The sequence below is a fragment of the Amblyraja radiata genome, chromosome 19 (assembly GCF_010909765.2).
Source record: "Amblyraja radiata isolate CabotCenter1 chromosome 19, sAmbRad1.1.pri, whole genome shotgun sequence".
NCBI lineage: Eukaryota > Metazoa > Chordata > Chondrichthyes > Rajiformes > Rajidae > Amblyraja > Amblyraja radiata.
This window is the reverse complement of record NC_045974.1, coordinates 29,983,996-30,011,338: the sequence shown is the minus strand read 5'-3', so window position 1 is coordinate 30,011,338 and position 27,343 is coordinate 29,983,996. Positions and strand designations below refer to the sequence as shown.

Sequence of the window (27,343 nt, the reverse complement as noted above, 5' to 3'; positions counted from 1 at the left end):
TTGGATTCCTATTAAATCTTCTCCCCTTCACCTGGAACCTATGGACCTTTATTCCCCTACTCTGGGCAAAATACTGTGCATCCACCTAATCTATTCCTCTCATGATTTTGTAAACCTCTATAAGAACTCCCCTCATCCTTCACCGCTCCATGGAATAGTGACCCAGCCTACTCAACCTCTCCATATAGCTCACACCTTGAAGTCCTGGCAACATCCTTTTAATCTTTTCTGAACCCTTTCAAGCTTGACAATTGTTATGTTCCCTCATTCCTTACATTATTTGGGCAAACCTTTTCAACAATCTAGCAGCCATTCTCCAAAAGGATATCAGGAACTACAAGGAACAACACAAACAAGGATCATATAAATTTTACAAAAAATCCTTTTCTTCCAATGACCTCCTATTTTAGTATTTATGATTTCTATTTGAACTGTTAGCTTTAAGTATCGATGTACATCCTGATATATTTACTGAAGGTTCTATATTTAATTAATTGGGAAAATAAGTATAAACAAAAAAAAACTTGCGATGACAATTTTTTATTACAACGTGCCATGAATACAACCTCAGATACAAACATTCCACAACAAGGGAAAATAAGTCGAACCAAGCTGAGACACGCTGCTTTTGTGAACTACAATTTTATAAATACAGAATTTCTGCTTTAGCCTAATATGTTATGCCTCAAGTTCACTCTTGGCAAAAACTCCAAATGTCCTTGCTGTGATGTTTGTGGCTTAGCAAGGATGATGATCAGGTACACGCTTCCTAAAATAGAGAAAACGCACATTACTTCTAAAACTTATCATAGCTAAAATAGTTAGTGCAATTGTAATTTCACTATGTAGAATGTACATACAAATGCAAAATGCTGGAAGTAAAATAAAGAAAACTAATGAAAATATAACAAACAAATATTTTCCTATTAATGATACAATTCATAAGTATACACTTTATTAATTTATTGAACATCGGCATTTGATTGACAGCATGAGTACTAAGAACTACGTCTATATTTTAATAATTATCATTGGTCAATATTAGTATATGCAAAGCTTTACCTTGGTGCTGCCTTAATAATGTTATCCACTCGAAGGATCATTTCAGCTGCCTCTGATGCACTCAGTAGGACTTGTCTTTTTACTTGGAAGCTCTCTGTTATACCCAATGCTGCCATGTCTCCAATGGTGCTGTTGGTCATATCTAATGATCAAAATTGGATCAAAGATTGCACATTTTATATATATAGTACTTCAATTTAACAGCATTATTAAAAACAAAATCAAAATTCACTGTTGGGTCACTTACCTAATCCATACGTTGCTTTCCCTTCTGTATGAGCAGCTCGTAACTGAGCCACTAAATCCGCACTGTCATACCCAGCATTATCAGCTATGATTGTTGGTAACTTGAGTTAAAAAAAACATAAGAGCCATAAATATAGCAGGTAGGATTAATTTACCTTATATATATTAAAAAATAATGATGCAGCCATAGAATATGTACATCAAAAAGATTACTTTTCAACATAATTTAACAACATTTTGGCACATGGGAGAATGAAAATGTAATTAACCACATTCGACAACTTGAATATAGTAAAACTCAGATAATCCTGCATTCAAACTGTTCAGAAATCCTGATGCTTCCCCAACTCATTAGTCCAGAACCCTTTGGAGCAAGGTCATGGGGCCTTGTTCCACAACTGGCTTTGGGACTGCCTGATCTCAGTTGTTTAAAATTGGTCATAAAATGTCCTCCACCCAACTTTGGTGCTCCCCAGGATTGTGTTCTCAGTCCCTTACTCTTACCCCCATATACAGTGCATTCAGAAAGTATCCAGACCCCTTCACCTTTTCCACATTTTGTTACATTACAGCCTTATTCTAAAATGGATTAAATTCCTTTTTTTAATCATCAATCTATACACAATACCCCATAATAAAAAAAAAACAAAAACAGGCGTTTAGAGATTTTTGCAAAGTAATTAAAAAGAAATAACTGAAATATCACATTTACATAAGTATTCAGTCCCATTAATCAGTATTTTGTTGAGGCACCTTTGGCAGCGATTACAGCTTCAAGTCTTCTTGGGTATGATGCTATTTGGGTAATTTCTCCCATTCTTCTCTGCAGATTCTCTCAAGCTGTCAGGTTGGATAGGGAGCGTCGATGCACAGCTATTTTCAGGTCCCTCCAGAGATATTCGATCAGGTTCACGTCTGTGCTCTGGCTGGGCCACTCAAGGACATTCACAGATTTGTCAAAGCCACTCCTGCGTTGTCTTCGCTGTGTGCTTAAGGTGAACCTCTGCCCCAGTTTGAGGTCCAGAACGCTCTGGAGCAGGTTTTCGTCAAGGATCTCTCTGTACTTTGCTCCGTTCATCTTTCCCTTGATCCTGATTAGTCTCCCAGTTCCTGTCGCTGAAAAACATCCCCACAGCATGATGCTGCCACCACCATGCTACACCGTAGATATGGTATTGGCCAGGTGATGAACGATGCCTGGTTTCCTCCAGACGTGACGCTTGGCATTTAGGCCAAAGAGTTCAATCTTGGTTTCATTACACCAGAGAATCTTGTTTCTCATGGTCTGAGAGTCCTTTAGGTGCCTTTTGGCAAACTCCAAGCTGGTTGTCATGTGCCTTTTACTGAGGAGTGGCTTTCATCTGGCCACCCTACCATAAAGGCCTGAATGGTGGAGTGCTGCAGATATAGTTGTCCTTCTGGAAGGTTCTCCCATCTCCATAGAGGAACTCTGTCAGTGACCATCGAGTTCTTGGTCACCTCCCTGACCAAGGCCCTTCCTCCCCCGATTGCTCAGTTTGGCCAGGCAGCTAGCTCTATGAAGAGTCCTGGTGGTTCCATTTTAGATTGACGGAGGCCACTGTGCTCTTCAGGACCTGCATTGCTGCAGAAATTGTTTTATACCCTTCCCCAGATCTGTCTCAACACAATCCTGTCTCAGAAGTCTATGGACAATTCCTTCGTCTTCATGGGTTGGTTTTAGCTCTGACTTGCACTGTCAACTGTGGGACCTTATATAGACAGGTGTGTGCCTTTCCAAATCATGTCCAATCAATTTAATTTACCACTGGTGGACTCCAATCAAGTTGTAGAAACATCAAGGATAATCAACGGAAACAGGATTAACCTAAGCTCAATTTTGAGTGTCATAGCAAAGGGTCTGAATACTTATGTAAATGTGATATTTCAGTTATTTCTTTTTAATTAGCAAAAATTTCTAACACCTGTTTTCACTTCTTCATTCTGGGGTATTGTGTGTAGATTGATGATAAAAAGAAATGAATTTAATCCATTTTAAAATGAGACCAACGTAACAAAATGTGGAAAAAGTGAAGAGATCTGAATACTTTCTGAATGCACTGTAGCCAAGGCTGTGCCATTAAATACAACACAACTGAATCTTTAATTTCACCAATGACACCACTGTTGCCAACTGGATCAATAGCAATGAGACAAAGTACAGGAATAAGATCAAGCACTTGGGTCTTTGTGTCAGGACAACAACCTAGCTGTCAACATCAGCAAAACAAAAGACTTGGTTGTTGACCTGAGGAAGCGAGGAATTGAACAAAACCCTGTCCTCGTCAATGGACCTGCTGTAGAAATGTTTCAAGTTCCTTGGCATCCATTTCTGCAGCAACGTAACCTGGTCCCTTCATATGGATGCAGTGATCAAGAAAGCATGTCCGTGAGGATTGTTTTGAACTTCTGAAGATGAGCTATAGAACATAGAAAAGTACAGCGCAAGGACAGTCTGTGCGAACACGATGCCAAGACCAATTTTATCTGGTTGCACATAATCAATATATCACATCCATATGCCTATCCAAAGTTCTTTTAAATGCAACTAATGTATCTACTTCAACCACCTGCCCGGCAGCACAATCCATGCACTCACCATCCTCTGTGTGAAAAATATGCCCCGTATATCTCCTTTAACTTTGCCCCACTCACCTTAAATCTGTGCCTTCTACTATTTGATTTTTCCATCCCGATAAAAAATTCTGACCATCTACCCTTTCTATACCTCTCATAATTTTATATACTTCAATCAGGTCTCTCTGCAACCTTCAGCGTTCCAGAGAAAATAATTCAAGTCTGTTCAACCTCTCCTTGTAGCTAATACCCCTTAATGCAGGTAACATTGTGAAAACCTTATCTGTCTGGTTTCCAAAGCATCCACATTCTTCCAGTAACGGGGCCACCAGAACTGCACACAATACTGCAAATGCGGTCCAACCAAAGTCCTATAAAGCTGCATCATGACTTTCTGACTCTTATACTGTGCATTGCATCAGGAAGTCTGGAAGTATCGTCAAGGACATCCGTCACCCTGGCCATTGTCTTCCACCTTCTGTGAGAAGATACATGGGCTTGGGTGTGCTTGTACACCAGTCAGTGAAAGTAAGCATGCAGGTACAGCAGACAGTGAAGAAAGCTAATTGCCTTCATTGCAAGAGGATTTGAGTTTAGGAGCAAGGAGGTCCTACTGCAGTTGTACAGGGCCCTGGTGAAACCTCACCTGGAGTATTGTGTGCAATTTTGGTCTCCTAATTTAAGGAAGGACATTATTGCTATTGAGGGAGTGCAGCCTAGGTTCACCAGGTTAATTCCTGGGATCAGGACTGACATGATGAACGAATGGGTCGACTGGGCTTGTATTCACTGGAATTTAGAAGGATGAGAGGTGATCTTATAGAAATATAATATTCTTAAAGGTTTGAACAGGCTATATGCAGGAAAAAAATTCCCGATGTTGGGGGAGTCCAGAACCAGGGGTCATAGTTTAATAAAAAGGGGTAGGCGATTTAGGACTGAGATGAGGAAAAACTTCTTCACCCAGAGATTTGTAAATCTGTGGAATTCTCTGCCACAGAAGGCAGTGGAGGCCAATTCACTGGATGTTTTCAAGTTGGATTTAGTTCTTAGGGCCAAAGGAATCAAGGGATATGGGGTAAAAGCAGGAATGGGGTATTGATTTTAGATGATCAGCCATGGTCATGTTGAATGGCCGAATGGCGTACTCCTGCACCTACTTTTCAATGTTTCTAAAGCCTGGACGTCTACACTTCTCCCCCAGTTAGCAGACTCCTGCACCAATCACCTTTTTCACACACCTTTCCTGAAGGCAACACCATACATTCTCACTCTGAACCTGTCATCATTCAATTATAGTGCGTTTCAGAGTGCTGGTAGATATTTCCAGGTCCTTTTAAAACCATTCGCCTCACTGAGAAATTGTAGCATGTATAGAAAAAGTGAATTAAGCATGCATTTTCGTATTAAAAAAGTAATATCCTGTACCCCAACACTATAAAAGTTCCAAAGGTTCTGGATTATCAGAGTTTTACTGCAATCAGATGAACAACTAAAGACTAAAACACAGAACTAATAGATAAAAAGCAACAGGCATTACAATTCAAGGAACAGATGATAATTTTTTTAATGCATAATAAGATGGTGGAAAGAACAAACAGTGGGACTGATGTCAGACTCAGTTTAGATATTTCTAAATTTGTAAAGCAGTCAACTAGTTCTTTTTTAATTAGTATTTTGGTCAGAACTCAGTTAGAAAAATAAAAGGGGTACTAGCTTGTGTTTCTTGTAAACTACAATTACATCTGAATCCCCAATTCAAATTGAGTTTTAATCAAGTATGTTTCAAATTTGTGTATAATGGTGCAAAATTGTTTTACCTACTAAAGAAGTATTTGATTGTGTTTTAGAAAAATAAGGGGATTAAATAAATATTATAAAGAACAGATATGTGCTACCATTTCCATTTTTACCATAATATATATTACTGGCAACATCTAATAGTATTTGTAAAGCACACAGATCTTGGAATTAATTGTCAGCATGTTAGTTGCAGAAAAATGCAATTATTTACCAACTGTACGACTGCAACTACAATTTTGCATTATTAGTTTCAGGAGAGAGAAATTGTCATGAAAACTGTAATTCAAGGACAGACATGTCTGAACATTAATTATAACATCTTAAAAACATCAAACGGTACACGACAGTCCAAATTGCAAATAGTGTATGCAAAATTAGCTGCTTGATTTTAATTACAGTTAAATACCAGTATGTACTTCAGCAATCACAGCGTTTAAAGTTATTTCTAGAGGGTGGGGGGGGGAAGAAAGAACAGAAAAGTAGGGCATAGTTAAGAGTTGAAAAGAAAATACAATCCAGTTTTGAAACTTACCATTGTTAAAGCTTTAGCAAATGATTCCATTGCAACAGCTTCTTTACCTGGTGTTCTAACAGCAAGTTCAAAAACAGCTTGTGCCATTAACATTTCAGAGCAGCCTGCAGAAAAGTGTAATTTTTAGAAGATTTTATTTGCATTGCAAGGTAGAAAATCTGCTAATTTTTACAGGTCATTTAAGTTTTTACAGACATGTAGGAACAAACACAAAAAGATTGCCTGGATGAGTATAGCATCAACAATACTCAAGAAGCTCAACACCATACAAGACATAGCGATTTGCTTTGAGAGGCACCCCATTCACCATCTCCACCACTGGCAATAGCATCTATATGGTGCACTGCAATAAACAACCAAGACTCCATGGACAACATCTTCCAAACTCACGACCTCTACCAACAAGGAGGACATGGGCAACAAAATCATGGGAACAGTTTTCCAGGCCCTCGTTCCCTCATCTTTACTATGGTAGTTCAATCACTCTACACATCCATCCCCCACCAGGATGGCTTTAATGTCATCCCTTTCTTCCTCGACGGAAGAACCAGTCAATTTCCCTCCAACACACTTCTCTGCCAAGCGGAGCTGTCCCTCACTCAAAAAACTTCTTTTTCGACTCCTCCCACTTCCTCCAAATCAAAGGCACGGGCACTTGCATGGGCCCCAGATGTGCTTGCCTCTTTGTAGGGTACGTCAAACAATCCCTCTTCCAGGAGTACACTGGTCCTATCCACAAACTCTATCTCTGATACATTTACTGCAATGGGGCTAAAGCTGCACCCATGCAGAACTCATGGACTCTTTAACTTCACTAACAATTTCCATCCTGCACTCAAATTCACTTGGACCATCGCCGATACCTCCCTTCCCTTTCTTGATCACACCGTCCCCATCACAGGAGACAGACTATCGACTGACATCCATTATAAACCTACTGCCTCCCATAACTATCTAGACTACACTTCTTCCAACCTTGCAAAGACTCGATCACATACACCCAATTCCACTGTCTACACCGCATCTGCGCCCAAGATGAGGTGTTCATACCAGGACATCTGAGATGCCTTTTCAATCGGAGACGAGGCCCTCACATGTGTTTCGTCAGTACCCCACAGTTCCGCTCTCGCTCCCTAGTCCTCATCATTTACCCCATCAGTCATTACACACAACACATAATCATTCCACATTTTAACCACCTCCAACGGATCGCATCACTAGTCACAGCTTCCCATCTCCACCGCTTTCCGCAGAGACCTTTCCATCAGCGGCTCCCTAGTTAACTCATACCTCTACCTCCTCCCCCCCCCCCTCAAACCAACCCCTCCCCAGGTCCCTTCCCCTGCAACCACTGGAGATGCAACACTCGTCCTTATACTTCCTCCCTCGCCTCTGTCCAGGGACATCGACAGTCTTTTAACGTCAGGCAGAGGTTCATTTGCACCTCCTCCAAGCTCATCCACTGTTGGACTCCTATAGATTGGCGATACTAAGCGCAAGCTGGGCAATCGTTTTGCTGGACACCTTTGCTCAGTCTGCCTTGGCCTACGTGATCTCCCGATTGCCAAACACTTTAACTCCCCTTCCCATACTGACCTTATTGTCCTGGGCCTCCTCCATTGTCATGGTGAGGCCAAACACAAATTGGAAGAACACCTCATATTTTGCTTGGGCAGCTTACAACCCAGCAGTATATTGATTTGTCTAACTTCATAACTCTTGCACCCCCTCCCTCTCCGTCCCTCCCACACCGGAGTCGTCATATTAGTTTCACTGTCATCCTGTTGAGTTTCATTGTCTGCATAACCCATTATCACCTAGCCCACAGCCAACAAAGGGCCATCGTGTGCTCCACCTTTCCTTGATCATCGCTTCTTTTTGATTATCTTTCATTTCAATAGTCAATAGTCAGATTTATTCGTCACGTACACAATAAAGTGCAGTGAAATGAACTTGCCAGCAGCGGTACAATAAAAACGAACACACAATACACAATAAAAATCTAACACAAACATCCACCACAGCATTCATCACTGTGGTCAAAGGCACAAAGTTTAGTCAGTCCTGCTCCATTTTCCCCCATGGTCAGGACCACAACCCTCTGCAGTCGCCACTGCAGGTGGCCGATGTGCAGACAAGGTAAGTCCTGAATCGGTGCTTCCCTACCGGAGACCGCGGCTTCAAGATGGCGTAGGCCACAGGCCGGTGGTCGAAGATCTAAAGTCCCTGCCACACCGCAGTTAGAAGCAACGCAGACCGCAACTTCAAAAGATGTTGTAGGCCACTGGCCGGAGCTCTTCTCCAGGGATCCCCGGTGAGGGATCCCGCTCCGGATGGTAAGCACCCACCGCGCCCGCGGATGGAGCTCTTCTCCTCCGGGGTACCAAACGAGGGATCCCAGGCTCTGGACGCCGCGCCAGCTGGAGCTCCACAGACCGCAGCTTTAGGCTGCCGCGGGCCAGCGAACAGAGTGTTCCCTTCTGGCGACCCCCGGCGAGGGCTCCGCGATGAAAAAGTCTATGCTGCTGAAGCCCCGGGCCCGTCTCCGGGAAAGGTCGCACTGATCCTTTGAAAAAAGTTGAAAATGACTAACATGCTGCTGGCAGGGCAGCCGGCTCGCAGCGCCCCCCCACCGACCCAGTTTCTCTTTTCCCTTTTCCCAGACTGTCTGAAGAAGGGCCTCAACTCGAAACGTTACCTATTCCTTTTCTCCAGAGATGCTGCCTGACCCGCTGAGTTACTCCAGCTTTTTGTATCTATCTGTGGGAAATTAAATGCTGGCTCAGCATGCAAATCACGTCCCTCAAAAAAATATTTTAAAACACAGATACGTAGGGTTCCAGTTAAATTCATAAAAGCTGTCCAATGTACAGTCTGGGTAACATCAGAATCACCACTGCGGTTTATTCAAACATTAACAAAAGATTCAAAAGAACAAAAACGCTTACCTCCACCATAAACAGTTCTGGTCTCTTTCACGGTCTGTGCAAGGACACAGAGAGCATCATGCAAAGATCGTTCAGCCTCATCTAGAATCTGTTGAGTGGCTCCTCGAAGAACAATGGTGCATGCCTCACCTGTAGATGTGTAAAGTTATAGAAAGTCATCCAAATTTGAGTTACAATGCAACTTACATTTGTTTCTATTCTGCTAAATTTATCAAGAATCTTGCAAGGAACAAAGCATCACATTCTTGATATATGAAATAGTCACAAATAACAAAAGCAAATTAATTACCTAGTTCCACGCCAGAAAAGTGAAGCAGCTTATCCTCACCAATCATAACCTCTTCAATAACTTTACAATAGCCCAGCTTAACCAATTCAGGATGGTCAAAGGTGGAAGCAATTTCACCACCTGAAATTAGACACAGAGGTTCGTCAAAACATATTACATTGAAATGCATCAATTTCCAAAACATACTTTTATGACTCAAAAATGACTGCTTTTATTATATCTAGAATCGTTAACTTAAAGTAATTTCAAATGGTCCCATTTTTGTAGTGAAGAAATGGCACACAGCATTGAGATTGGATGGACTCCTGAGAGTATATAGGGCGGATTTTCTCTATTCTGAGGCAGGCTGATCGATCAAAGATTTTTTTAAAAGATCAGAAATCAGACTTCCAAGAGTACAAAAAATAGAAAAATGATGACAAAAAAATCTGTTCCTTACGATCAAATAAAGCACAAATAACTGTTTCATTTAGTACTGATAAAAAGCAGTTTTCAAAACATTACCTGCTGATTGGTCATCAGTGATGACTGTAACAGCAACCTCTGTTTAAGTACTTAAGAATGATACAGCGTGGAAACAGGCCGTTCGGCCCCACTAGCCAACACGTCCCCATTACACCAGTCCCATCTGCCTGCGTTTAGTCCATATTCCTCCAAACATGCCCTGTCCATTTACCTGTCCAACTGTTTCTTAAACATTGGGATAGTCCCTGCCTCGACTACCTCCACTGGCAGTTTGTTTCATACACCCAACAGCCTTGTGCGAAAATGTTACCCCTCAGATTCCTATTAAATCTTTTCCCCTTCCCCTTCCCCTTCACCTTAAACCTATGTCCTCAATTCGCCTACTCTGGGCAAGAGACTCTGTGTGTCTACACAATCTATTCCTCATGATTTTATAAGATCATCCTCCTGCGTTCCAAGGAATAGAGTCCCTGCCTACTCAACCTCTCCCTGTAGCTCAGACCCTCTAATCCTGGCAACATCCTCGTAAATCTTCTCTATACCCATTGCAGCTTGACATCTTTCCCATAACATGGTGCCCAGAACTGAACTCAATACTCTAAATGCTGCCTCACCAATGTCTTATACAACTGCAACATGACCTCCCAACTTCTATACTCAATACTCTGACTGATGAACGCCAATGTGCCAAAAGCATTTTGATCACCTTATCTACCTGTGGCTCAACCTTCAAGGAACCATTCACTTGCACTCCAAGATCCCTCTGCTCTTGGCAAGATCCCATGCAAAACCACCCACTTTTGCATCATCAGCAAACCTGCTAATCTTGCCATATATGTTCTCATCTAAATCAATGATGTAGATGACAAACAGTAATGGGCCCAGCACCGAACCCTGAGGCACACCACGAGTCACAGGCCTCCAGTCCGAGAAGCAACCTTCCACTATCACCCTCTACTTCCTTCCATTAAGCCAATTTTCTATCCATTCCGCTTTCTCTCCTTAGATCCCATCTAACCTTCCAGAGCAGCCTACCACATGGAGCCTTGTTGAACACCTTACTGAAATCCATGTATACAACATCTACCGCTCTGCCCTCATCGATCTTTTTGGTCAAGTATTCAAAAAACTCAGGTGAATTTGTTAAACACAATCTTTCACGGACAAAATTATGCTGAGTATCCCTAATCAGCCCTTGTCCATCGAAATACCTGTCGTCCCCAGCATTTCCCCTGCAGCCCTTTTTGAATAAAGGCACGACATTTGCCACCCTCTAGTCTTCCGGCACCTCTCCTGTATCTAATGATGACTCATAAATTTGAACCAGGACATGCAATGTTCTCTCTAGTTTCCCACAATGTCCTCGGATATATCTGATCTGTCTGGAAACCAGGAGTTGCTGCTCATTTTATACAGGAATTATGGCAAAATCTGATTGGTACCTTCGAGTTTATGGTGAACCAATCTTTTGGAACAAACCGTTCTGATGCTTTCTCCTCCCAATCCACAGCAAATGTATCTAACACATGACTTCTTTGACTTACCAGTTACAAGTGCAAGTCGTTCAATTCCAGAAAAGTCAGCATGCTCAATAGCCATAACACCTGCAGCTCCAAATAATTGCTCAGGGTAGTTATAAATCAGCTGCCTGAAACATAAATATTTGGTATGCTCATATATAGATGCTTCCATTGCAGAATATAAATTCCAAATAGATTTATTAAATGGGTTTTGCTCCAAAATAAAATTACCTGTTGATAAAGCAATTAATCCCATGTTTCAGGATTTGCTCCACTTTTTCTTTCATTTTTTCCTTTTCAGCCTGTTCAACCTCAGCAACTTTAGCCGTAGAATCTACTCTCACACGAGAACCAAATATCTGTTAAGAGACAATTTGATAAAATAAATTTTGTAAATTTAGATACTGTGCTGCCTGCCAGAAATACTGTTTCACAAGGCCAGATGAAATGAATGAGTTTTCACGCACCTTAATTTTGTCTGTATCCATACTACTGTTCGCAATCAAGATTTTCGCATTTTCAATTCTCTTTGGTTGGTTAACACCAATTTTCTTATCCAAAAGAAAACCTGCAAAGGTGTTCATATATTTAAATATATTTTTCTTCAAAATATTACTATAATGAAATAAACAACACAATCACTCACATTTACCCAATTATCAGTTGGCAAATTGAAAGTACCTCAAATTTTTGAAGTAGACAAAAATAAAAAAACAAACTTTGTCGACTTTTAATAAGGAAAACAGAATAATCATTTCCTTTATTTGTGTTATAGAGGAATGAATATCCCATCATAAAACTAATCTCTGCTTAATGCATAATTTAAAACAAAACAAAGCATTGGTTTTGTACAATGTATGAATTATAACCAGTAAACTAAAATGCTTGGGGAGATGTAACACCATACAGTCTGAGAGGTGTTATGGGAGGACATGCAATGAAAATTACCAGATTTACGTATGACTTGAGGGGGGTCTCTTATGATTGCGCTGATATTTTTGGGATTGTAGACAAATGAAGGGCGTCTCAGTGAAATACAATAAGATTCTGAATGACAGTGTTAACGTGGACAGGGAGATGAGTGTCAAAGATTTATAATGAACTAGACCAACTGGGCAATGCAATATTCCACCACTCAACCGTTCCCCCATATTCCAGCACTGATCCATAGCCCCCAACTGTGAAGGGGCGTATCCCCAGCACTGCATCCCCCTCCTCTTGCTTTGAGGACTTTTCTCTCCTGTTGAGCTAAAATCTTGCTGAAAGGTGTTGCTCGATTGAAACTTTGTTGCAAGCTGGGCCAGCAAGGGTTTGGATCCCAATAGCAATTGCCACCCCCCCCCCCCCCCTCTGGTAAAAACTTGGTGGAAGGACTGAGTGTTCCCAAATTGCAACTTTGTTGCAAGCTGGGCCAGATAGGATTTAGCTGTTAAATTCTTCTTAAACTTGAATTTTTAAACTTAAAAAATAATGAATAACTTGTGAAATATAAGATAAATCTGAACAAAAGTTTATAGGAACGACCACGGGACAAATGGGCGGTGCAAACATTTTAGCGCCACCATGTACCGTTTTGGCGTAGATACTATCTCTATCTCACACACAGAAACACGACACGGCTTTTAATAGTATATACTAGACCAACTGGGACCCGTTGGGTCCCTGTCACACGGGAAGCCTGGTTCCCCCAACGCACCACGTTCCCCCAATGCAATATTCGACCACTCAACCATGTCCCCAATGCAATATTCCACCACTTACCCGTTTCCCCAACACAACCCGGTCCCCCAAAGCAATATTCAACCACTCACCCATAGCCCCCAACTGCGAGGGGCTGTTCATTTCCCCTTAATCACCCTCCCTCATTTTAAACTTTTAAACAAAATTTAGTTGCGAGCATGGCTACAATCCCATTGTGACGTCGTAGCTGCAAGCACAGGGAAGAGTTTTCTCTCAAATTGGGGTTTTGTAAATCTAAAAATGTAAATAACGTGAAATATAACATCAAATCTGAAGGAAATTTGACCCGAACGACTACCAGACAAAGGTGAGTAAGGCGGTGCAAAATGTTTGCACTATTGTGTACCGTTTTGGCGTGGTTCCTTGAGATCACTTGCATGCATGCAGACAGACAGACAAATGTCCAAACAAGACGAGAGTTTTAGTAATATACTAGACCAATGGCAGACCCGTTGGGTCTGCTCCCCCAACGCAGCCGTTCTCTACCTGTAGCCCCCACGGGAGACGTGGTCCTCGAAGTCGGGTCCGTTTCCCCAACGTGCGATTGCGGGTGGGGGGCGGGGCGGCATCACACACACCAAGCACCCACACACACAGAGTTTTAAAAGTATAATGCCCCAACGCAGCCGCTCCCTACCCGTAGCCCCCACGGGAGACGTGGTCCTCGAAGTAAAGTCGTTCCCGAAAGGCCGTTTTTAAATGGCGTCTCTTGAGGTTGAAATGCGGGCGCCAGCAGCCGTTATGGTCGCTGGCCAGCAGGAGGCGACAAAATGAGTGAGTGGGGGGGGGGGGAGAAGGTTTTAATGAAAAATATGGACATAAACATAACGAAATCTAATGAGGAGTGGATAGTTGGAATGGAAAGTGAAATGTGTACCGAAATGGCTGCTTCTATCGGTGAGAAGCCAGTTTATTTTTGAAATACTGGGGGGTGGGTGGGGGAGAAGGATCTGATTAAAAACGTGTACTTAAAGACGACGAAATGTAATGAGGAGCGGATACTTAGAAAGAAAAGATAAATCTCAACCGAAATGGAAAAGATCTCGGCGATTGTGCGTCTGGATTCGGCGTGGCAATGAATCAAAGGAAGAAATGCAGCCGGCACCATTCCGATTGGACATCTGTGAGCATCGGCCACTCCGATTGGACATCTACGAGCATGGGCCATTCCGATTGGACATCTGCGAGTATCGGGCACGAATCAAAAGGCAGCCGGACGGATAGCCCCAGAGTTTTATAGACATATAGATAGTGAGACTTGTCAGTGAGAAAAGTGAACTCTAAGAAGATCCATCATAATCTTGTCAAATCAGTGCAGATTCCAAGAATCATGTGATCTTATCCTGCTACTATTACTTATGGTTTTACTGGGAGAAGATAAGGTTAGGATTATGTTTGGAAAAGTGTAAAATTTGTACAAAATCACATATTCTACAACCGATGATGAAAACGTTCAAACTTAACTGCAACTGGATTTTCAGCAACAAAGCCATTATTGATATCAGAGTTCACACATTACTTTCCAATCTTAATTTGGAGAGACTAAACTCCGAATCCAAGTTTGTAGCATTCTATAATATTTTACCTTCATCCAAGTAGGAATCAATTAAACTCCCTCCAAGTTTCTTGATTACATGAATTGCTTCAAGGTTACCAGAACCTTTCAGTCTGACCACAGCTTCCACTGCCAAACGAGCAAAGTGATTTTTGTGATGGGTCAGCAGCTTGGATGACAGAGTGGTTCTAGCAATATTCATTAGGTCTTGATAGAATTTTACTTCATCATCCCTGATGATAGAAGGAGCAAGGATGATATTATAAACATTCAAAATTATAAATTAGCAATACTATAGTTTATTTTAGTTTATATTTATATAATTTGCATTATGCATATCAAAGTTTATAATTCTTGTAACAAGATAATTATACATGTAGAGTAAAACTGATATCTACCACCTGACTATTCAGAAATCCCAATGGCTCAGCATCAGACTCATTGGCTACCATGCTTAATTTTTCCCCAGCTGGGCCCTGGCTCACACACTAACCTTAATATGACCAGAGGAAGGGTTTTGACCCGAAACTTTGCCTATTTCCTTCGCTCCATAGATGCTGCCTCACCTGCTGAGTTTCTCCAGCATTTTTGTCTACCTTTAATATGACCAGAGTCTGGTTTCCCCATACTCCCTTCAAATTTACATCATTCACTGGGCAATCTATAATATTGTATCATTTCTAAGAAAATCAATTTAAAAACATGTTGTGCAGTCCAATAGTCCAGCATCCAAGTCCCAAGTGTGCCAGATTTTCTGAGTTTTACTGCAAAAGATTCCACAAATGAAGGTCAGGCAATCCAATGGGCCAACTGCAAATAGTTCAACTTTTATGGTCAATAATCATTGAATCCAAAACAAAATACCATTACTAATTTATGCCATAAAAAAAATAATCTAATTGCAAAACAAAGTCTTACGCCTTCCAGTGTAGAATTAATACATTTATTACACTTTGGCATCAGGATACCCACAGCACCTTAATCAAAACAATGAGATTCAATATGCTTTATTTCTTGTACTCTGATCCATAGCCACATAAGTAATCAAGTTATCAATTTCAGATACTCCCTCCTCCCACTCATCTACCTTGCCTTCCCCCAAGCTTTATCTTTTTTCCCACTCCTCTCACCCAATTTATTTTCTCTTCTGCTCATCACCTTTCTCCGGTCCCCCATTTGCCCCCTCCACCTGTCCCTTCTACCAACCGCCCCTCCCTCTCAGAGCACAAAATTAACGGATTCCCGGGTGCCAATGGCCACCTAAAGTTCCGCCGGGCAACCTAAAAGCCGTGCCATTTTGCCAGGCTTGGTAAGCACCCGGGAAACCTATCGTTCAACGGGGAGTGGGCCTCCCTCTCTAGCTCTCTCTCTGTCACTCTCCGTCTCTGCCAGCCATCCGTATCCGGGCCGCCGGGACTCCGCTCGCTCCTCATCCGCCGGCATGGCCGGTTGCCTTGCACGTGCGCACTGCCACGGCAACTGGTCGACTCCGGGCACTTTCTCCCTCTCTTTGCAATGTGGGAGATCTGGCCGCCATTGCTGTCCGGTCGCCACCTCGCCGTGACCGCTGAAAACCAACGCAGAATCACTCCCTGGAGCTGGAGTAACTCCTGGTTCTTGATTTCCTGGTCCTCCAAAAATATTCCAAATGGAATTTAAACTTGAGTGAGCCCTCCACCACCAAACTGAAAAATAACAGCCTATTGCACTTTATCTGTTTATTTATTGTGTATATATATGGTCTATGGTATATAGACACACTGAACTTTTATCTCCTGTTCTGTATTATGTTTACATATTCTGTTGTGTTGCAGCAAGCAAGAATTTAATTGTCCTATCTGGGACACATGACAATAAAACTCTCTTGACTCGGACTTAAGCAAAAAAGGGTTCGTGGGAAAAAAGAGCTACCTTAAATTTAGTTGCGTCTGGTTGGGTAACTATGGTAGGGTGAAGACTATTCCATGCTTTAATTGTGCGGGGGAACTCCATGGAGCAGCCAGCATCTCTGGATGGAAGAAATTAGGTGACGTTTCGGGTAGAGACCCTTCTTTAGATTTCCTCTGGTTTTAGTGTTTTTAGTTTAATTTAAAGATACAGCGTGGAAACAGGCCTTTCAGCCCACCGAGTCCACGCTGACCACCGATCACCCGTACACTAGTTCTATCCCACACATTAGCGACGTAAATCAAGAGTCAAGAGTGTTTTATTCTCTCACCTCCCAGTTAGAACAATGAAATCCTTCCTTGCAGCAGCACAACAGAATATGTAAACATAGTACTCTGTAAACAATGTTATAAACGAGAAAACAAAACAGTGTATATTTATATATGAATATAGAACTAAAAGTAAAAAAATATATATACCTGTGTGTGTGTGTATAATATATATACCCACACCCACACAATTTCCCGCCTGGGATTAATAAAGTTCTATCGTATAGTATCGTGTGTGTAGGAAGGAACTGCAGATGCTGGTTTAAACCGAAGATAGACACAAAAAGCTGGAGTAACTCGACAGGTCAGACAGAATCTCTGGACAAAAAGAAAATATTACGTTTTGGGTTGGGTCTGAAAAAGGTGGCTGACAAGGGAAATCAAGGACAGTATAAAAATAAAAGAGAAGTATAACATAGCAAAGATGAGCGGGAAGCCAGAGGAATGGGAAACTTTTAAAGAGTTACTTAGAAGATAACAAAAAAGGTAATACGGGGAGAAAAGATGAAGTACGAAGGTATGCTAGCCAAGCATATAAAGGAGGATAGTAAAAGCTTCTTTAGGCATGTGAAGAGGAAAAAGTTAGTTAAGACAAAAGTGGGTCCCTTGAAGACAGAAACATGTGAATTTATTATGGGGAACAAGGAAATGGCAGATGAGTTGGACAGGTACTTTGAATCTGTCTTCACTAAGGAAGACACAAACAATCTCCCAGATGTACTAGTGGCCAGAACACCTAGGGAGATGGAGGAACTGAAGGAAATTCACATTAGGCAGGAAATGGTGTTGGGTGGACTGATGGGACTGAAGGCTGATAAATCCCCAGGGCCTGATGGTCTGCATTCCAGGGTACTTAAGGAAGTGACCCTAGAAATTGTGAACGCATTGGTGATCTTTTTTCAATGTTCTATAGATTCAGGATCAGTTCCTGTGCATTGGAGAGTAGCTAATGTTGTCCCACTTTTTAAGAAAGGAGGGAGAGAAAAAACAGGGAATTATAGACCAGTTAGCCTGACATCGGTGGTGGGGAAGATGCTGGAGTCAATTATATAAGATGAAATAGCGGAACATTTGGATGGCAGCAACAGGATCAGCATGGATTTACGAAGGGAAAATCATGCTTAACTAATCTGGAATTTTCTGAGGATGTAACGAGGAAAATGGACAAGGGAGAGCCAGTGGATGCAGTGTACCTGAACTTTCAGAAAGCCTTTGATAAGGTCCGACATAGGAGATTAGTGGGCAAAATTAGAGCACATGGTATTAGGGGTGGAGTACTAACATGGCAGAAAATTGGTTGGCAGACAGGAAACAAAGAGTAGGGATTAACGGGTAGGGATTAACGGGTCGCTTTCAGAATGGCAGGCTGTGACTAGTTGGGTACCGTACGGCTCGGTGCTGGGACCGCAGCTATTTACAATATACATTAATGATTTAGATGAAGGGATTAAGAGTAACATTAGCAAATTTGCTGATGGCACGAAGCTGGGTGACAGTGTGAACTGTGAGGACGCTATGAGGATGCAGGGTGACTTAGACAGGTTGGGTGAGTGGGCAGATGCAGTTTAATGTGGATAAATGTGAGTTATCCACCTTGGTGGCAAGAACAGGAGGGCAGATTATTATCTGAATGGTGTCAAGTTAGGAAAAGGGGAAGCACAACGAGATTGGGATGTCCTTGTTCATCAGCCACTGAAAGTAAGCATGCAGGTACAGCAGGCAGTGAAGAAAGCTAATGGCACTTTGGCCTTCATAACAAGAGGAGTTGAGTACAGAAGCAGAGGTCCTTCTACAGTGGTGCAGGGCCCTAGTGAGACCACACCTGGAGTATTGTGTGTAGTTTTGGACTCCATTCTTGCTATTGAGGCAGTGCAGCGTAGGTTCACGAGGTTAATTCCCAGGATGGTGGGACTGTCATATGTTGAAAGAATGGAACGACTGAGCTTGTATACACTGGAATTTAGGATGAGAGGGGATCTTATTGAAACATAAAAGATTATTAAAGGATTGGACACGCTAGAGGCAGGAAACATGTTTCCGATGTTGGGAAAGTCCAGAACCAGGGGCCTCAGTTTAAGAATAAGGGGTAGGCCATTTAGAATGGGGATGAGGAAAAACTTTTTCACCCAGAGAGTTGTGAATCTGTGGAATTCTCTGCCTCGGAAGGCAGCTGAGGCCAATTCTCTGGATGCTTTCAAGAGAGTGTTAGATAGAGCTCTTAAAGATAGCGGAGTCAAGGGATATGGGGAGAAGGCAGGAACGGCGTACTAATTGTGGATGATCAGCCATGATCACAGTGAATGGCTGTGCTGGCTCGAAGAGCCGAATGGCCTAATCCTGCACCTATTGTCTATTTGAACCGTCGCTGATCAATAAACATCGATGTACAAGTTACTGGAGAGAAGTTCCACCTGACAGTTCTGTTATCGCCATCTTCCAGCCCTCTGCTAAAGATTATGAATACACTGATTGGGCATTACCTCCCTGGCCAAAACACATCTAGGTAACTTACTAAATTGTCAGATAGATGATGATAACAGTTGTAATTTTACCTAAATAGCTTTTCTATAGTTGCGGCTCGATTTGGAGTAGTCTGGATGCGCTCTGGACCTACAACCTTTGTTAAATCTAGTGTTCCCAGCTACTTCTTGTTATTATGTGGCACAAATCAAATTGACTGAAGAGGAACTCAAGACGATCATCCATGAGGTATTTCTGCCTGAATATGGTTGTAAGTGCTTCATCCTTACTGTTCTAAATAGTTACAACAGTAGGCTGAATGATCCATTTCTGTACTCCAAAACAGTCATTTTTAATTACCACCGAGATTTAGACCTCTAACATAATAAATCAAAATGTCTTGTGATCTTTTTACAAGATTTGGGTCATCCCGAAATAGATTTGTTGGAATCAAACCCATTGATGTGATTCTCTATTCACATCAATCTTTCCTATTATGCAACTGCTTTTTCATTGACTTGTGGCCTACTACACTCTCGCAAGTTTGGAGTTCCTCCTTTTGTTACAATTATTGCCTATTAAGAATAGTTCATCAGTAATCTTATCCAACCAAAGGTTTCAACCCCTACCTGCCACCATTTGAAGAAATATTCAATCTCCTTTCTGTGTCAGTGTTAAAACAATATATTCTTATATTTTAAACTTGATTTCATTATTATTAAATCTAATGTCCCTTAATGATTTAAACTAGATCTCGGTTCCTAAGTATTAATGTACTCAGGTTTTGCCCTAGTTTCCATCAGTATAGATAAATGTGTGTATGTTTTTTCCTTGTTAAGATAATGATTACTTTCCCTTCTCTACATTGTTCAGCCTCTCTTACAAACTTAAATTCTTCCAATACACAAGACTGGCATTTAGTTAATACCAATATGGCCCAATGATGCAGTGACTCAAATGCTCATACCATAGACACAACTCCAGTGAATTTCATCATTCCAAATTAACCACCAAATCAATCTAGTTGGTGAAATAGAACTGCTTTTGATGCTTCTCACCTCGACACATACATGTACAAAAGCTGGAGACACAGGGTACTGGACTATGCCAGGCTACTTGATCTGTATGGAGTATGGGATTGAGTGAACCAGTGGATAAACAAAATAAAAAATATAGCTTAGCTTATGAGATCAATGGCATTTTGTACATGAGGTAGTGTTACCATAACAATTAATTACAATGCACTTGAGAAAACAAATAACAAATCAATCCACTTGAGGAAAATAGCATAGATTCTGAATTATGCGCTGTTTGATTGTTCAATTTTCTTGAAAAATAAGAACTATCTGAGAATTCTCCCAGGTGTCTGAAAAGCAAAAATTTTGGAACACGTATTCACCAATGGATACCAAAATCTCAAAACTAACATATCTGGATAAAAGATACAAGAGTTTCAGCTCACACCATATATCACCGATTCTTAAACAGGAACGTTTAAAAATGTCAATCAGCAAAATAAAAAGTTGAAAAGAATTTTACCCATGATCCACTGCTGCTTTTTTCAAAGCATCTCTTGCAGCTTGAGTTGCTTTTCTCCAGCCTGAAATGATTGTCTGAGGATGAAGTTTTCTAGAAATAAGCAATTCTGCTTCCTAAAAATCAAGACAATCTGTATCATCATGTCATTAAAAAACATTTCATACCAATCATTGTGTAGAATCATTGACACCAGAATAGCCAATTTCATTATCTGCAACCCTGGATAGTACATTAATTCAAGATTTAAAATACGTTTATCTTGAAAACAACTTGAGGAAACATTCTTTGCATTAAGAATGTTGATGAGCTCGAAGCTTACAAGTTCATTTGAAGATTCATTGGAAATTTGGGATTTGCATTTTCACATGGAAACTCCAAGGATGTGAACAATTGTGAGGAAATGTAATTGTGCAGGAAAATAAACCCAAGCATTTCCCTCATTTTTGAGCAACATTTGCAATTTCAGACTAAAAGTATGCCACTTACTCTCAAGAGCTCAGCTGTCAATACTGTCACTGACGTTGTTCCATCTCCAACTTCGTCATCCTGTACCCTGGAAAGCTCTATTAGTAAGAAAACATGTCAATCAGAAAAATATTAGTAAGAAAAACCTCAATGTTAATCACAACTGCTTTTGTCCACAGCAATTGTATTCGCCATCAAACAACTACATAAACAAAGTTTCAAACCTGACAAAAAACAATTTGGAATTATTTCACGCGACTATGAATGACATGAACTCATTGTGAAGCCTTGGGCTAATGCTGCCCCCTCAAAGTCCATATTCACACCCGTGGGTTCAATTGGTTTGGAGTGTTCTTGATAATGACACTAATGGCAGACATTATAACATTTCTCGAAGAAACTTTCAAACTGATTTTTGATATATTGGGAAGATGTATCATATGGCTAGACTGAGAAAGCCTTAAAACCAGCTTTATCAAAAAGAAGATAAAATGAATCAGAAGAACAGAAATACGATCAGAAGAACAGAATTATTTAAAAGATTTATGAAAATCTTTCCTATATCATTACAAGGATCGTTTACACTTTAACTAACAAAGGACCAACTCACCAACTAAAATTCTTGCAGCTGGATTATCAACACCAATGGATTTAAGAATTGTTGCTCCATCGTTGGTCACAGTCACAGAACAGTCCCTTCCTCCACTCAACAGTATCTTATCCTAGAATAAACATTTATTTCTTAGCACAAGGGGTTGTTGTGGAACAATTAATACATATATTTCCCCCCCCCCCATAAATCCTCTACGTTTGTTACAATTATGATAATGATTTTAAGTAGTACAAATTTGCAGTAGATAAATTAAAAAGCGCACAAAACCTGCATTAAAATCTCCAAATTTTGTAGAAAGACTGATTATTTTTTTACTTACCATGCCTTTTGGTCCCAATGTACTTTTAACCAAGTCTCCAACTGCAATGGCACCAACAAAGGAAGACTGAAATAAATCATATACATTATGTTGATAGGATGATGTCTATTTATAGCACTTAGCTATTCTTTGCTTTGTAAGAAGAGGAAGCTAATGTTCTGACTGCTCGCATTGAGCAATTCTACCTCAGCCACAAGTTCCCCAAAATGACTACCATTTTAAAACCACGAGTAAATAAAAATACTTGATTGACTTGGTGTGTGATGTCATGGTCTAACAATGAAGAGAGGAAAAATTACTTAGATACCAAATTAGTCATAAAAACGTTATTATTCAAGTGGCATTGTAAATCTTCTCCACTGGGCGGCATGGTGGCGCAGTGATATAGTCGCTGCCTTACTGTGCCAGAGACCCAGATTCGATCCTGTCTAAATGTGCTGTCTGTACGGAGTTTGTATATTCTTCCCGTGACCTGCATGGAATTTCTCCAGTAGCTCCGATTTCCTCCCACACTCTAAAGACATACAGGTTTGTAGACTAATTAGCTCAATAAAATTGTATATTGTCCCTGGTGTGTGTGTGTAGGATAGCATTAGTGTGCGGGTTTCACTTGTCGGCGCGGATGTGGTGGGCTAATGGGCCTGTTTTCGCCTTGTATCTCTAAAATTATTTAATTGATCACATTTTTGAGAATCAAACTTACCAGACGGGCTGTTTCAGCTTTCTCTTCATCAGCACCTGCTTTGAAGATGTTTACAGGAGCAAGTGAAAGGGAAGCCTGGAAAAAGTGGAACAAATTTAAATATCATGTCATTCCAAGTTTTGAATACAGTTGTACTGAGAAGTTAAATCACAAATATTTGTTTGATTACAACAAATGTAGACGAATTTAAATGAAATATCACTGAAACACCTTTCTCTTTAGCCTGAAGGAAAACCAGCTTTGAAGTGGATTAATGTGAAAATACAGAGCCATGGCAGCGACCAAACATCAGAGCAAGGAAATCCCTTGTCCATGGCAACCGCTGCAATGTCATCAAGTCAGTTAAACAGTCCTGTTTATGGAAGAGGGGAATATACGACTGAAGAGGGAGAGTGAGATGCGTTCACATTGATCTTATATTTTACAAGTTGTTGCTATTTTAAACTTTAAAATCATCAGCCGCGCCTGTGCAGTTGGGGGATATGGGTGAGTGGTGGAATATTGCATTGGGGTAACGGGACCCAACGGGTCAGCACTTGGTCTAGTGATTTTATAAACTACTAGACCAAGTGGGACCCGTTGGGTCCCGTCCCCTCAACTTGCGGTTGCAGGGGGAGGGGGGAAAAGAGGGAGGGGAAGGGGCGCGGCAGCACCTACCCAGGTCGTAGAGCAGCAGCCTCCCCACCAGGCGCCGGGTTCGAACGAGGCTGCGGGCGGGCGTGGACCCGAGCTAGGCCGCAGGCGGGTGTCGAGCCATGGACGCCGAGCGAAGTGGCGGGCGATCGTCGACCGAGGGAGGCTGCAGGTGGGCGTGGACTTGAGGGAGGCCGCGGGCGCGTGTCGAGCCAGGCTCGGCCAGCGGCAGCAGCCTCCCCTCCAGGCGCACAGACGCTGAGCGGGCGGGACCACTCTCCAAGCAGCGGAGGGCCGGCCGATTGTGATTTCCGCGAGGGGAAGCCATGATCGGCCGGGGGAGACAGAGAGGAGGTCGTACCCCGTGACGGCTAGAGATCGCCAGGTGAGATCCAGATCACCAGCGAGGAAAAGGCGTCACGATTCCCCGAGCCCCTGCGATCGAAGCGCCCTGGAGCTCCGAAGCGCTCGGGAGTGCTTGCGAGCTGCCGTACAGAGCCCACTTGCTCGTTCTTTCTGCGTCTTTTGAAGAACTCGGGGGAGGGGGGTTGAGGTGACGTCACTCGCTGCGTGTGGAACATAGGGCAACAGGCCGCGACGACAGAGCCATTGTGATGTCATCGGCGAGACCATCTCGTTTATTTTCCAAGTTATTTGAAATTTGTGAACATTTTCCATACATAACTCGAGAATAAATGCATAAAATTTCAGACAAGGCGATTTTTGACATCACGGCATAAATCTCTATCTATAGGTTTCACCGTTAGCTCGTCGTGTTTTCGAGATGTGAAATGCACACAAACAAATAAATACACATCCAAGATCAGAGTTTTATAAGTATAAAGATAGTCACTCCTGAGCCTCCTTTGATCAAGGGAAAACAGTCCCAGCCTACCCAATCTTTCCGTATGTCAAACTCCTCAGTCCTAATATCTTTGTGATTATTTTCTACACCCTCTCTAGCTCAATCACATCCTTCTCATTGTACAGCAACCAGAACTGCACCAGGAATAACATATACAGTCTCTTGTAGAGCTGTAACATGACATCCCAACTCTTGTAACTAATGCCCTGTCCAATAACGGCAAGTGTGCTATATATTTCCCTCACCTCCATATCTACCTGCGTCGCTAGTTTCAGGTATCTACATACTTTACCCTAGTTCTCCCTGGTCTTCAAACCTCCCCAGGGCCCTTCCTAAAATGCACTACTTACATGGCCCATTTCCCCAGTTCCAGCCTAAGACAACCTTCTTTATTGTCCACCACAGCATCAATTTTAGTTTCTTCTGTCACCAACATTCTAATGTAAAGCATTAATACAAAATTCAACAAAGGGAGTTGGTTAAACAGTAGTAATGGGCAAGTATGCTATTTAAAAATAGGCTCACACCACATTAAAAAAATATCTGCAGTCTATTAGTCACCAGGTAGAAAATGAATTAACTAAAAATTCACATTTTAATAGATTACAGGGGCAGAAGCGATGACAGGCAATTACCATTAGCAGCATCAAGTCGTGTAGAAATCACCAAGTTCTTGTCAAAACAATGCTGAATATTCAATTGGCTTTAAGCATGTCTTTTTCCATTTAACTTTGTATTCTTTTCTCATTAAACCTCTTGGCTAACAGTATTCTACAAAGTAGCAGTGAATCTCAAAATAACGAAACTCATCTTTGGCAGCCATGTGATCTAAAAAGCAAGCTGAGATACACTGCAGTATTGCTCAAGCCTGCCTCTGCTATACCCTCACGCATGTTGTCATGTTCAATGTCCACCAAGTTAAGTTTTATTCTGTATTAAATAGAGCTCTTTTCAACCTGTCATCCATATCCTCACACACCAAGCCCATGCCAACTTAATAGCCCTCTCCTCTAGCTGGCTCCCAGTCTATTTGTACCTCTAATTTAATACTATCAGATTCACGGTGTGCAGAAGCTCATCCCTACCTTCCCCACCTTCAAATTTAATTTTTTTTTAAATTCTTCACTTGCTTCAACTGCCCTGGAGGTAGTTTCTTCACTTATTTAAGTTATTAATATTTAAAGATGGCCAATGCCATCATTTGTACTTGGTCATTTTTATTAGCATAGAAATTCAAACCAGTGGCCAAATCATAAGGTTACTTCTCACACCGCAGCTCTTGGCCCACTATCTAGTCAGTCACATTTCTTATGCGATCCAGATACTTTAAAAAATATTTCCACCACGTTAGTGAGCTACAGATCCTCACTTTTATCTTTCTGATAAAGTTCCATTAGATGTGCAAAATAATCAGACGTTATGAATGAGATACCTCAGCATCTACAGAAAAACTGTCTGAAGAGTCCCAACACAAAACATCACCTTTCCATTCCCTCCATAGATGCTGCCTGACTCTTTTGAGTTCCTCCAGTACATTTTGTTTTTCCTCCGGATTCCAGCATTTGCAGTTTCTTGGGACCTCTTGTGCAGTTTCTTGTGACAATCTCTTTTGAGATTTTAAAAATCTTACAATTTTTAATAGTGTCATTACAAGTGTGAATCGAAGCAATTGCTTGTCACTTTTGAATGGTTCTCTAGTTCCCGATAAAAAATTGCGTTATGACCAATTTGGTCCATGTAATGTAATATAATTAGAAACAAGGAACTGCAAATGCTGGTTAATGCACAAAAGGGCACAAAGTGCTGGAGTAACTCAGCTGGTCAGGCAGCATTTCTGGAGAACGTGATAGATGACGCTTAAAGTGAATAGTGTAGGAATGAACTGCAAACGCTGGTTTACACCGATGATAACCACAAAATGCTGGAGGAACTCAGCGGGTCAGGCAGCGTCGCGAGAGAGAGGGAGTGGGTGACGTTTCGGGTCGAGACCCTTCTTCAGACTGAAAGTCACGGAAAAGAGAAACGATATAAACGATGATGTTCCTCCCAACACACACCGTGTTCTCCAATTCATCAACTCGCCTGATCCCGTCCCCGGCTTACGGTGGCGCCTGCGCACTGGCTCCGACAGCGAGGCCCCGCCCCTGCGAGCACTAGAACCTTCGGCGAGGCCGGCGTTGTCGGGGGGGGCGGGGGCGGGGAGAGGAGGGCGAAGAAGCCGGCGTTGTTCGGGCGGGGGGGGGAAGAAGCCGGCGTTGTTCGGGGGGTTGGGCGGGGAGAGGAGGGCGAAGAAGCCGGCGTTGTTCGGGGGGGGGGGAAGAGGAGGGCGAAGAAGCCGGCGTTGTTCGGCGGGGGAAGAAGCCGGCGTTGTCCGGACCGGGGCCGCCCTGTTTTGTATTTTCCACCGGCCGCATCTCCCGCTTCGCCCACCCCTCACAAGGCTGATCCGCAGCCGCCCGCACTCCCGCCTCGGCCTCCGACCGACCGACCAACCAACCGTTACCGCTCCACGTGCTCGGTCGCCAAACGCGAGGCGCCGCCTGCGTCGCGTTCCCCCTCGCCACCCCCTCATATAAAACACCAACACAATGCACACGACCGGTTTTAAACCCCCGGTGGGCCGGCTTCAACCCCACTCGTTACCCACCATGATGATACCACAAACGCTGCCGTCTCTCCGCTTCTGCCCAACAGACGGAAGTTGCGTCACAGGTTCCGGATGGAGCGCCGCCCTAAAAGGCAGGGTCTACGTCACTCGGAGCCGAGTGCAGCACC

General features: G+C 42.2%; 1 protein-coding gene across 1 annotated transcript; it reads right to left on the bottom strand.

Annotated features, from left to right (window-relative positions):
* Nucleotides 1–524: 524 nt before the first annotated feature.
* cct2 (chaperonin containing TCP1 subunit 2) lies at nucleotides 525–27,343 on the bottom strand. The gene is made up of 16 exons (XM_033038156.1): nucleotides 27,216–27,343; nucleotides 23,071–23,145; nucleotides 22,368–22,433; nucleotides 22,046–22,157; nucleotides 21,457–21,533; nucleotides 20,971–21,083; nucleotides 14,786–14,988; nucleotides 11,928–12,028; nucleotides 11,692–11,819; nucleotides 11,485–11,588; nucleotides 9,476–9,595; nucleotides 9,187–9,315; nucleotides 6,239–6,342; nucleotides 1,310–1,409; nucleotides 1,063–1,204; nucleotides 525–769 (listed from the first exon to the last, which is right to left on the bottom strand). Exons 1-16 carry the CDS (start codon nucleotides 27,216–27,218, stop codon nucleotides 739–741), a joined length of 1,608 nt encoding a protein of 535 aa, XP_032894047.1. The 5' UTR covers nucleotides 27,219–27,343; the 3' UTR covers nucleotides 525–738.